Source organism: Monopterus albus, unplaced genomic scaffold, assembly GCF_001952655.1.
Source record: "Monopterus albus unplaced genomic scaffold, M_albus_1.0 scaffold22.1, whole genome shotgun sequence".
NCBI classification, from domain to species: domain Eukaryota; kingdom Metazoa; phylum Chordata; class Actinopteri; order Synbranchiformes; family Synbranchidae; genus Monopterus; species Monopterus albus.
Window position 1 is genome coordinate 664763 of NW_018127902.1, and position 11701 is coordinate 676463.

The following is an 11701-nucleotide window of genomic DNA, read 5'->3' on the forward strand; positions in this document are numbered from 1 at the left end:
ATTACAGCCACATTAGCTCCACAAATAAGACACACAGGTTTACCGACAATGTCAGTAAACATATACTCAGCCTCCCACCGGTTTTCAAAGGCTCTGTTCTCAGTATCAACCTTTCTCTTGGCCATTGTTAGGGGCTAACTTTGACTTGAAATTAGGGTTGTATACATCAACAGACGCTTGATTAATCTCACGTAATTGACGCGGGAATGATCGCAGGTAGCCTATCATTCGGTAAGGCAGCTGTTGTGCTGCATTATGGGATTTGTAGTTTGTACTGTATGTTATCGGCGCTTCATGTTGCTGGGCCATAAAAAAAAAAGATATATAAAATGATCTCGCGGGACAGATGTAATTGTACGCTGGGCCGGATTTGGCCCGCGGGCTTTGAGTTTGACACATGTGCTTTAAATCATAAGCCATAAGTCTATGTTAATATATACCTGTACTGTAAGATTATATGTGAGGCACAGGCTATTACATACTTGCACGGAGTTAACTAAGTTAACTACGTGCATTTATTCAATATGGCTTCAGATACAATTTTAAGGTATGTTACTTCAGTATTTCCATTTTTAGCTACTTGATACTGTATGTCTATTTCAATACATTTCCAAATGAAATATTCCACTACATTTATTTGACAGATATAATACTTTTCAGATAATGATTGTATATAAAAATGTGATAAACCCTCAAAATGCAAAATTCTTTCAGACCATTTCTACTTGTGAACCCTTACAAAAAGGCAATATCTAGTTGAGGTTTGCTATGAGTCTGTGCATTAACAGTTCCATCAAAGAGACCTTTCCCCCTCTGAACCCCTCAAATACTTAAACTATTGCTTGAGGGCCAAAGATTATCATGCATGAAAAAAAAGATTAAAAAGCCTACATAAAAGTCTGAAAGATGAATCCAGATTTTATAGCAAAACTTTTTTTTTCTTTTTTCTTCTCATTCATTTCACAACCCCTCAGATATATCTTTTGACCCTTTGGAAGGACTTGACTTCTAGCTTGGGAGCAGCAGGAGGAAACTACCTCACAGACCTTACACATTTGTGAATCAGTATTAATAATGCAATAAATTTCCCTTGTAATGGAATACTCTTTTACATTATAGTGTTGAACATGCTAAAAGAGCACCGATGACCTTAACTGCAAAGTCTTTGAGATAAAAATACATTTTTGTTTTATATACATATGTATATTTATTTTTTCGACATTTTCTGTCTTAAAAATCACTGAAGAAGCTCACATTTTTTGTGCCTTAAACTGAAGCAATCTGAAAATAAAATACTGCATTATATTAAATATTACTACATTATATATGATGTTAATGGGAAGGACCCAGTTGGATAAGAGATGATGTCACATACTTTTATGCACCAATCAGGATTTAGCAGTATTTAAATTTGAATATAATTTCAATTAGGGCATGTTTTGGTTCTCTGTCAATCAAACTTGATCAAACCACAGGTGAGACATAAAATCCTCATGCAACAAGTGAACAGTTTGTTTGAGTGCTGATTGCTTTATAAATATTAACTAAATGTTTTTTAAGCTATGATTTTTGCTTATTTAGTCATGACCGTGTAATTTAATATTTAACAGGTTAATTACAATTACAATCCCAGGGAAATTTTCCATTGATCAATCTCATTCATCAAGTGGTCTAATACCCATTATGGTCTGACTAACAGCCTACAAGACAGATTACCTGCCCCGCAGTAATGTGTCTTAATAAAGACAGGAGATTTCACCTTTCACTCAACCTGCAATACCACAAAAACACAACATCCTTTATCATGCCTTTCATCTCTTCTTACATTTTTTTTGACTTACGTCATAATTTGGTTCTCTGCCCCAGCCTCCACCAAGACCCCATCCACAAACAGAGGCACCGAGGAGAAGCTATGTTGGGTCCACTGCCTCCCCTCGTCAAAGCTGACCCTGTGTATGCATGTCAGAACACATTCCCATCACAAACTCAACAACAGCAATGGCATTGAAGCAGGAGCTCTCTATTAGGGGCTGGTCATAGGGGAGGATTTAGGTGGAGATCAGAGTGACTGGCTTGTCTCAACAGACAGGTCTCCAAGTCTCTGTGTAATTAGCTACTGTTGCTTTGAGTAAATATCAGAAGGCTGAACATTAAAGAGATATTTAAGAGAAGCCTGCTTTCAGAGTAAGTGAAAATAAATATATAACATACATATTTTAGCATCAAAAAGGAAATATATAGTACAGCTTTCATCATGGAGGCCAGCGCTCCATTAATTCTGACAGCTTATCAACACTGGTGCTGAAGGGATACCAGCCAGGAGTACCTGAGTGTGACATGGGTTGAAACACTGCTGAGGCCTGTGCTTCCCTCTAAAAACCTCCACTGCTTTCATTTGTTTAAAAGCACTGACAACAGAAAAAAACATTGACATGAACCTATTACGAGATTCAGGCTGAGAACTGAGGAAGTGTTTAACTTAACACTGGCTGAGAAAGCAATACTCTTCCGTAGCTGCTGTACAGTGGCTACAAAGATACACAGGCTGCTGTCTATATGTCTTTTTTTTGCCATCTCACTTAAATTGGTTGGGAGACAAAACCCCAGCAGGCTACACTTCACTGGCTCTAAAACTAATTTCAAAATTGTTGCAAAAGCGACAGAACAGATCTGGTCTCACTTGGATTAGCCTGCACTGAGGCAAACCATAGGCACCCGATTTGGCAAGAGGAAAGCAACATGTTAATGAAAACACTAAAGAGGGGGGAGGAGGTTCAGACTGCTGGCTGTTAATGATAAGTGGCTTGAAAAATCTCTCAAATTAGATTGCCTCTGACTTTTTTTTCAAGAACAACAAAGTGCATTAGTAAATAGATTGAGTGTGTAGTGTCCACAAGTCCAAAGCAGACATTTTGAAGAGGTGTTTTATCCTGACGAACTCAGAATATTCCTAATTAATAAGCCAACTTTGATTCCTAGCATTTAGTGGAAGGAAATCCTCCAGGCCCTGCCCCAGACCTAAGATGACTGCCTGTTTCTTTTCAGCTAAAAGACAGCTAAATGTCCTTAAATTTGAAAATGTGAATTTTTGTTAACCAAAAGTTGTGTGAAATACCTATAAGAAGGTTGAAAATGTTTTAGTCAAGCTGATGATGTGTGGACACACCTCTGCTTAGCTGCTGCTGACGTCTTCCTTAAAGTTTTTATAATGGGAGAAATGATTCCAAACCTAACAACAGACTGGTGAGTCATACATTAAACCCAGTCAACCCTGTGCGATGTACCATCTGAATTGCATTTCTCATCCCAATCATTTTCCCTGTGTACATATTGTAAATAATTTTTTTTTTAGCTTATAACTGGCTTCATTATGTCATTATGTCATCTTTGGTCTCTATTAATTTCCTGTTAAATTGGCCACTGAACTGGTCCGAGTCTGCTTCCAGATGAGAGTGAATTAATTACCCTTGTTAACAACTTAATCACAGTGTGACAGTAGTCAAACTATCCGGTGCCCTAATTTAACAAAGCACTGGATATCCATGTTCATAAATGTAGTCAGTTCCACTACAAGTGGCAAATATGGCATTTAGATGCTCATTTTTTGGACTATAACAGGTGAATCAATCTCAAAATCACTGAAAGGCAATTGGAAAAGGAATTTAAGAAAGGAAACATTTCCAAAAAGTTTATTCTCTAAACGGACATACCACAAGTGTCTGGTTGGCACAGATGGTTGTTTCACAGCAACAAGGGCCCCTCCTTTATCCAAAAACCACACATTGTGCTCCTCTTCAAAAATCTGAACAGACATATGAGGAAATTCACCTTTACAAAGCTGAAAAATGCAACAGCCAACTGTTCTTCTAACAAAATTGTATTTTCCCTGTTTGAAACAAATCCTGAAATAAGCACTTGACTGTTCACTAAACCCACCTATAATATCTTAGCAGCACTAAAGTTTTCTCAACATGCTAAAGTGGTGTGCATATACAGAGGGTGACTTTACACCACCTTTCACAACCAAGAACTCAAAAGGCTAACTAGGCCTTACTTTCAGGAGTTAGCATAGCCTTAACTAACTAAACACTGTGGAGTTAATTAAATCAGGACTAAAATAATGTGTAATGTACATAGTAATATATTATATTACTTCATAGGATCAGGATATTACATATGCCTATGAGCTTCTGCTCTTTACTGCATGTGGGGAAGTTAAAGCTCCAGTAACACAAGCTGAATGTGTTAACCAAGATAGTGTAGTGCATAACAAACACATTGGCTAATTCACATCTTCAAAGTCTTTGCTCTTGTAAAAGTTAAAATATTGTGTGAAATTCAAATAAATCAAACCACCGAGCACCTTGTTATGGATCATTTTCTATAGTTATCATCTCAACAATGAAAGACTTGTTTATAATTTATAGAGTTAACGTTAGTTTGCTGATAGCTGGAATGGATCTAATATGACATAGTAGCAATAGTTGTCATTTAATTGACAAGAAAAGTCTCCATCTACTCGTTTGTTTGGAATCAAGGACCCATCATTTCAATTATTTTCAATTAATTAAAACACGATGAATTCTGATTAGTAAATCTGCTGCTGTAATGATGGGTCAAGTAGCAAACAGGAGTAGCTACAAAGAATTCAGCCATCATTATGTTTATTATTCAGACCTGTGCTTTTTCTACCATGACATGTCAAAATGTCACCTGAAAAAAGCCTTTTGCTGACTACAGCACACGTGTACCTTGCTAGACTGGAAACTAAGGGACGTCTGGTTGTATAAAATGCCCTAATCACCAGTAGCTTTCATCAGTATTTAACACTGTTGTACAAGTTTCCTTGACCTTGATAAAAACCTTGACGTGAAGCTCACCTGTCTCCAGCTATTGCCAGCATCGGATGATATGAACATGCCCACATTGTTGTAAGATAACTCTGTTCCAATATTTCCTGCAGTGGAAATCCAACAAATTTACAATGGGATCACAGAAATAAAAGCTCATACATGTTTTAAATACATGCTGTCAATCATACTGCATCTGGGAGAAATGTATTCCTTTGGCTTGATTCCCAGATCAGTCTCTCAATTCATAGGAATAATATAAAGACGACCCTGGGTTAATTCCTAAAGATGCCTGCATTATTCAGCCAACATAATGTGAGATGTGGAGGAGGGCGGGAGCCTGCTTCGCTTCGACAGTCTCCACTGTTACAACACAATGCCTCCAAAGCTTTTTCCTGCGAGTGTGCAGCAAGCAAACTGGCTCCTTCTGTTGATCTGCTCAACTATCTTGGCCGCAGCTCAGCAGATAGGCATGTGTTTGATCTGGATGGTGTTTGTTGTAATGGTGAGATGATCTCTGCACCAGCTGATGTCTTTAAAGGCACAGCGGGCAAAGTGAATCACCATGCCAAAGCAAAGGCTCGGCCAGTGATACACACACATGCAGACACACACACCGCAAGCACAGCAGTGGAGATGTTTGTTCAGCATTCTCACACACACCAAAGACAAAACAGACAGATCCAAAGACAAACACACAGTGAACACACACAGAGCAAAAGACAGACTTTTTTTGCTGCTCACATCACCACAGGTACTGACAGATCTATTTTGTCTAACTCATTTCTCGTTCTTTACGTCATCTCATTCAAACTCTCTTGCACAACACAAACTGTTGCCTTTTCTGACACACATAATTGGCTGCATTACTTGTCATTGTAAAAGACAGGCATGTGATCCACAGCATGTTTGCCTGTTGAAGATCATCCTGCAGTACACTATCCAGTGAGAAGATGACTGGCAAGGTCACAGTACTACTCTTTAGGCTCATAACTTGAAATGTAAATTTACCAAACAGAACTTTTAGTTTTATGTCTCACCTGTGGCGACTATAATTCCTGGTGCAGAGCTCTTGGTGGAGATTGTTCCTGACAAGTAAGGGTTCTCTGACATTTGCAGTTGAAGGTGAAGTGAACAGAAAGGCTGGGACAGAAGAAAAGACAAGTGAACTTGAAGAAAAGATACATACTTGTTAAAACTGGAATCGCCACTTCACGGTTTATGCCTCTGCGACCAGTCAAATTCATGGGAATGAACAGACATGAGGTCACTGACCTTGACCTTTGACCTTTGACAATCTAATGAGTTCATCCTTGAGCCAAAATTGAAGAAGTTCCATCAAGGCGTTCACAAGAATGTGAAAAACATACTGTCTCTGGCTACAGCCATTGCAGGCATGGAGGCATAAAAACAGTATACCCTGTGTGAAAACGATCACTGATTTAAGACAGCAGTTATTTTGCAAGAGTAAATATCACTTTGTCTAAGTAATGGATAAATTACATTGGATTTATTTTAAAAAATAAGTAAATATGATACACATCAATTTTATTCTCACTGCGCATCATCTTATTTGATTAACTATCAGATAATACCATAGGAAAAGAAGAGTGGCTATTTGATTTGAAAATGATAGGGTCAGCACGAGATTATAGAATAAAAACAACAACAAAAAACGTCATTCAGCTATTAGTCTTCCAAAGAGTGCCAGCTGTGGCTTTGAAAGTTTTGCTAATTGCATTTAATCTGTCATTAATACAAAGAGCAATGGAATTTGCATTAAACTATGAAGCCAAGCCTGTGGGGCATGCACACAACAGAAGACAATTACATTTGTTCAAAGAGCAGAAAAAGCATGTCTGCTTTCATCCTCACAGCAGACAGCTTGTCACTGGTGTAAAGACATGGAGGGCAGTGGGACTGAACAGGGTAATCAAAAGGAATCTACGGCAGTAATTAAAATGTCACATGAATGCGCAATCACAGGGAACCTGTACACCACACCGCACGGCCCCAAAATCACCTCTTAAACAGCGTGAATCCTCCTAATGTCTCAAACATGATTCCTCCCAACAGTGGGCCTGTTAGTTTTTGTTGCAGGGAGGCCGTCTAATGAGGAAGGAGACACCGCTGGCACATGTAGTAAATCTGGATCTGCCACAGCAGCACCGTATCCGCCTCATTTTAAAGCACAACTCGCACTTCCCTAAGCACGTCATTATAAATAAAAAAAAACCCATATTATACACTAATATTAGGTTTTGCCACTCTGTGAATCCAAGGAAATAAATAGTAAAACTCAACAACTGTAGAATTTAACTGCACAGATTTTTTTTAATTTAACTTTAAATCAGCTTGTATCCGTGTTCTTGAGACTATGGGTGTGAGCAAGAGATTTCACCAATTACTCTGCTAGTCAAGTAGATGACAACTACAACCACTAGTCTCAAATCACTTCAGCCAAACTCACCAGACTGAACTAGTAGGTGATATGAAAAACATCAGTCTGAATATATTTACACACTGTTCACTAGTTTCTTCTGTGTGTATTCAGCTGTGGTGCCACAGCAATCACTTGTGCATAATAAAGTGTTAGTTATCTCTGTGTACCAGAACACTGTCACAGCGGGACCCGACTGCTTTTGGTGCAGCTGCATTACTCAGTTACTGCAGATATCTAATGGTAATTTGTAAAGCTACTCATTACTGTGAAGCTACAAAACAAGTTTAGCTTGTTAATGGACTTATTTTCTTATTAATTTTATTTAAGCTGATTGAAAACAGTGCTTTCATGAGTCAGCACTATTTACGGGGAAGCTGGTTTTAAAGTGATCTTAAAAGCTGTAAAATATACTAATAAAGTCCATATATATATTGTATTAGGACACACACACAGACACACAAAAAGAAATGCAGCATCTCACCAGTATGCAGTGGATGTCGTTTCCATCCAGGTCGGTAGCAGGGGCCTGCAGCAGCCTCCAGTCCCGGCCTTTATTGTAGGTGATGTAGGTCTTCACCTGGTTGTCTTGTCTCTTGTTTGCAATCAACATGCCTTTAATTCCTGCAACCTGTTGGACACAGACAGTTTGAATCTCATCTTCACCCTCTTAAGGCAAACCTACAGGGAGAATTTTGTATCTAACGCTGCCATAACAAGTAGATATTACGGTTCAGTTCTTGGCTGCAGATAAAGAAGCCTATCCAGTCCTCTCATCAGATAGGGCATTTTGTGTATTGAGGCAGCAATCTTCACAACACCAGTTAAATGCAAATAAACTGCTTATCCTTTCTTGCTGCAGTTGACAGTCTGGCAGTCACCGTCAGCGAAGTCGGCTACGTTTTCTTACATGGTGGTAAGAGCTATCTGTAATTATATCCTTACACATCTCAGCAACAAAATGATGACTCTTGAGAAGTGACACCTTGTCTGTTTTCCCAATGTGAGAGCGAATCTTCCCAAACACACACATATAAACACACTCATGCAGACACGTACTTCTCTTCCAGAATCCTCCCTGCTGGTAGTCTCTCATAGATGAGATATATCCCTCTGCCAAACCAAAGCATGATGGGCAACGGAAAGCACAGAGTCACTCCGAATGGTTGCCACAGTGAGGGGCTCCAGTTGGATGTGTTTCCCTCCCTGAAGGGGCATGTCTCTATAAGTGGCACTAATAGGCAGCACATTTGACATTGTCATAGAAACATGGTGCTCAGGATGGATGCAGCTAACGAGGGTACTCTTGTCCTTATCCAACCCAACCTGTCAATCACTGCAGTAATTATTTATTGCCTCCTTCTTCTGTATCATGTGTGTGCGCACATACCTGCACGCAAACGAGTAGAACCATTCGTGCCCACTAGCGTACTTTCCTCTGTGTCTGTCAGTCACACCACCCACACTCTTGTTTTCTTGATGACAAAGTGAGTGATGCAAGCATACATCTCTATTTGCAGCTTAGACTAGTCTTTCTGGGAAATGCACTTTGTGCTTTTGTGCAATGGAAATTTAAAGTGATTGCTCCATACCTTGACTAAGATGTACAAGTGGTGTTCTGTGCAAAATTGTATTTTATATTAATATTTTTTTCACACAGCTAGAGCCTGATTCTGCTGTCAAAGGCCAGGTCTCCTCAGTGAGATTTTTACCTTGTTAAGTATGGTTTAAAAAACATCTCTATGGACTCTACTGATTTGGTCCTATTAGCGTACAATAGGAAATTTCTAAATAACACAGAGGAGGTGTGATAACTGCACATGAAAGCTCTGTATATGACCCTCTTTTTACACTCTAGACAAATCTAAATATAACTCTTGTATAGTAGAAAAATAAATTGCAGCCACTGCAGTTTAGTGCATTGTCTGATAACTCAGCATCAATATCAATTCAATTTAATGTATCCACAGTGTTCTCCAAACAAATTCCCTCACAATAAAGCTGCAACTAATAATTGTTTGCATTATCAAGTGATTTATAAATTATTTTCTATAAGATGTGCGCGCACTGCTTGGTTTGTCTTTACACAGGTGTGCGGGATCAAATTACATATTGCTTTGGGGTTCATTATACTGTATGTCAAGATGCCATAAGGAAGGCAAATGTGCCCATATGTCTTTGTATTTCTCTAAGGAATATTCAGTGGGTTTAAGGAGCACCAGAAGCGCTCTTGCTATTTTTACTTGTTATTCTTTTTTCTTCACTGCTTACCACGAGCTCCTGGAGCTCTCGATGATGGCCCTAAAATATTCCATTTAAAATGAAAGGAAAAAAAAAATCATTAAAGGGCTGGAACATGAGAAAGTTTGAAAATTTTGTTTGATAAATGATCTAAATGATCATTCAATTAACAGAATTATTTTGAATACTTTTTCCTGCTTTTGAACATACCTTATATGTTTACATTCTTTGTGTGCTGTACACCCACATTGGATTTTGCCTTTTGTTAGAGTCCCATTAATGTTTTTCACAGCTCTAGTAGTTTCTTACACTTGAGCTGTGCTCCTGCATCCTGTTTGTTTATAATTATTAAGATGTTTAGTGCCGTTGAGCCCGAGGCCTTTATGACGGTGAATTGCACTGGCATATTGAAGAAGACTCTTCCAACAAGTTGACTAGTGTTGCCAGGCTCTTTCATCCCCCCGATTTCTGGATTCTTGCTGCTTGAGCACCTTGTTGACTGGTAAAGTAGTGACAGTGCAGTTCTTCTACAGCTGAGCACATCTCTCAGCAGTTTTGAGCTTGTTATGTCTGACACTGTAGCAGCTAAATGCTTTTTATTGGTTTGTTTGTTTACTGAAAACAGCTGAAAACAAGAGTGATGAGAGCAGCATTTGGAAAACCAAAACAGTGAGCTAAAAGAGGTTAACTGCTGATAATTATCTATAGGTTTGCCACTATAACCTTTCACTTTAATTTGATCCATTTATATAAAAAATACAGATTAGTGCAGCTGTGAATGAAATATCCCTTTTGAGAAAAAAAAAATGAGACAGACCGATGATAAGTCTAAATAAACACCACAGCATCTACAAGTACTCCACCTGTCTGCTTGCTGCTGTTGTATTGGAACCAGCTTTTAATCTCAATACTGGTGATTTGCATGTTCTTGTTTTTCTGAACTGAATATGAGAGAAGTAGAGCCCAGTCCTTGATTTCAAAATGTTCAATTGATTAAAACATGGTTGTGATTCTGAAAAAGCTGCATTTTATAGAAGATGAAGCATCTTTATTGATCAGCAGAGAATCACTATTTATTTAATGTGAAGTCATTCAGGGTTCCACAGTACATTATATTTTATGGCCCATTTGTTGACTCATAGCTTTGTGGGTTTAAGTGCGCTGGCAGGAAAACACAAACATGAAGGGCCACATCATCATGAGTATTAGCATCATCCAGATCCTCTAACACCCTCCACCAACAGCGATCCACTTCATGTCCTCAGTCAATCATTCAGAGCTGTTTATAGCAAGGTGAGAATGAGAGATAGATGATTTCTGATACAGTGAACCCAAGCCAATCAGAGTGATAATTGTTGGAGAGCCACCTGCTAAACCGGCCTCGAGGCTGATGGAGAGCCTTGATGTCAACAGAAAATGAGTTTGCACAACAAAGGCTCATGATTACAGGAATCCAATCTGATTGACAGTAAAATAATCCTTCTAATTTAGAAGATAATTCTGCAATTTTCTCTCTGAAAATAAAATAATTGATTTTAGGAGGTTGGATGCAAAGAGAACAGAGGTCCTCTATGAAGACATGCCTTCAAAGTGGAAGAACACAACAACTTTCACACGTTTTGCTGTCTCCCTTTTGGTGTGACCGGAGCATTAGCTCTAAGAAGTGCAGTTTGTCATGTTCTCACAGCAATAAATGGGATCCACAACATACATCTTTCCATGTATAATGGGTCTGATTGAGCACACATAGCAGTGCATCAGCTATTTCTTGTTGAGGTTCAGGATCAAGAAGGAAGCAATGACTGCGGAACTAATGCAATTAAAACACATTGCTATCTCATGCTGCATAGTGAAATGCCTTACTACTGCTGCTGCTGCATCATTACAGCAGTTGCACACACACACTGTTTTTATTCTCTGTGGGGACTTTACAGACTTACATTCATTTCCTGTACACTTATCCTAACCTTAACCTTGCCCCTCTAAAATTCAATAATTTCCTTGTGGCCAGTTCCCCACAATGTGAGTGTGTTAACAGGTTTCAGTCCCCAATAAGATAAGTAATACAAAGGCACACACTCAGACCAACAAACACACACACCATATACTGTTGAGGAGAAGTAATGGCACTGTTAATTACCACAGCGTTGCTGCTGATGCTACGGCTGGC

General features: G+C 38.8%; 1 protein-coding gene across 2 annotated transcripts in view; it reads right to left on the reverse strand.

Moving 5' to 3' along the window:
* Positions 1 to 11701, reverse strand: part of sorcs3a (sortilin related VPS10 domain containing receptor 3a) — a 270254-nt gene that overhangs the window by 41577 nt on the left and 216976 nt on the right. For both annotated transcript variants that reach the window (XM_020594176.1, XM_020594177.1), the window contains 5 exons: positions 7775 to 7921; positions 5891 to 5993; positions 4881 to 4957; positions 3711 to 3802; positions 1842 to 1949 (listed from right to left, as the gene is read on the reverse strand). In XM_020594176.1, the coding sequence (XP_020449832.1) occupies positions 1842 to 1949; positions 3711 to 3802; positions 4881 to 4957; positions 5891 to 5993; positions 7775 to 7921 (527 nt within the window). The remainder of the gene's footprint in view (positions 1 to 1841; positions 1950 to 3710; positions 3803 to 4880; positions 4958 to 5890; positions 5994 to 7774; positions 7922 to 11701) is intronic.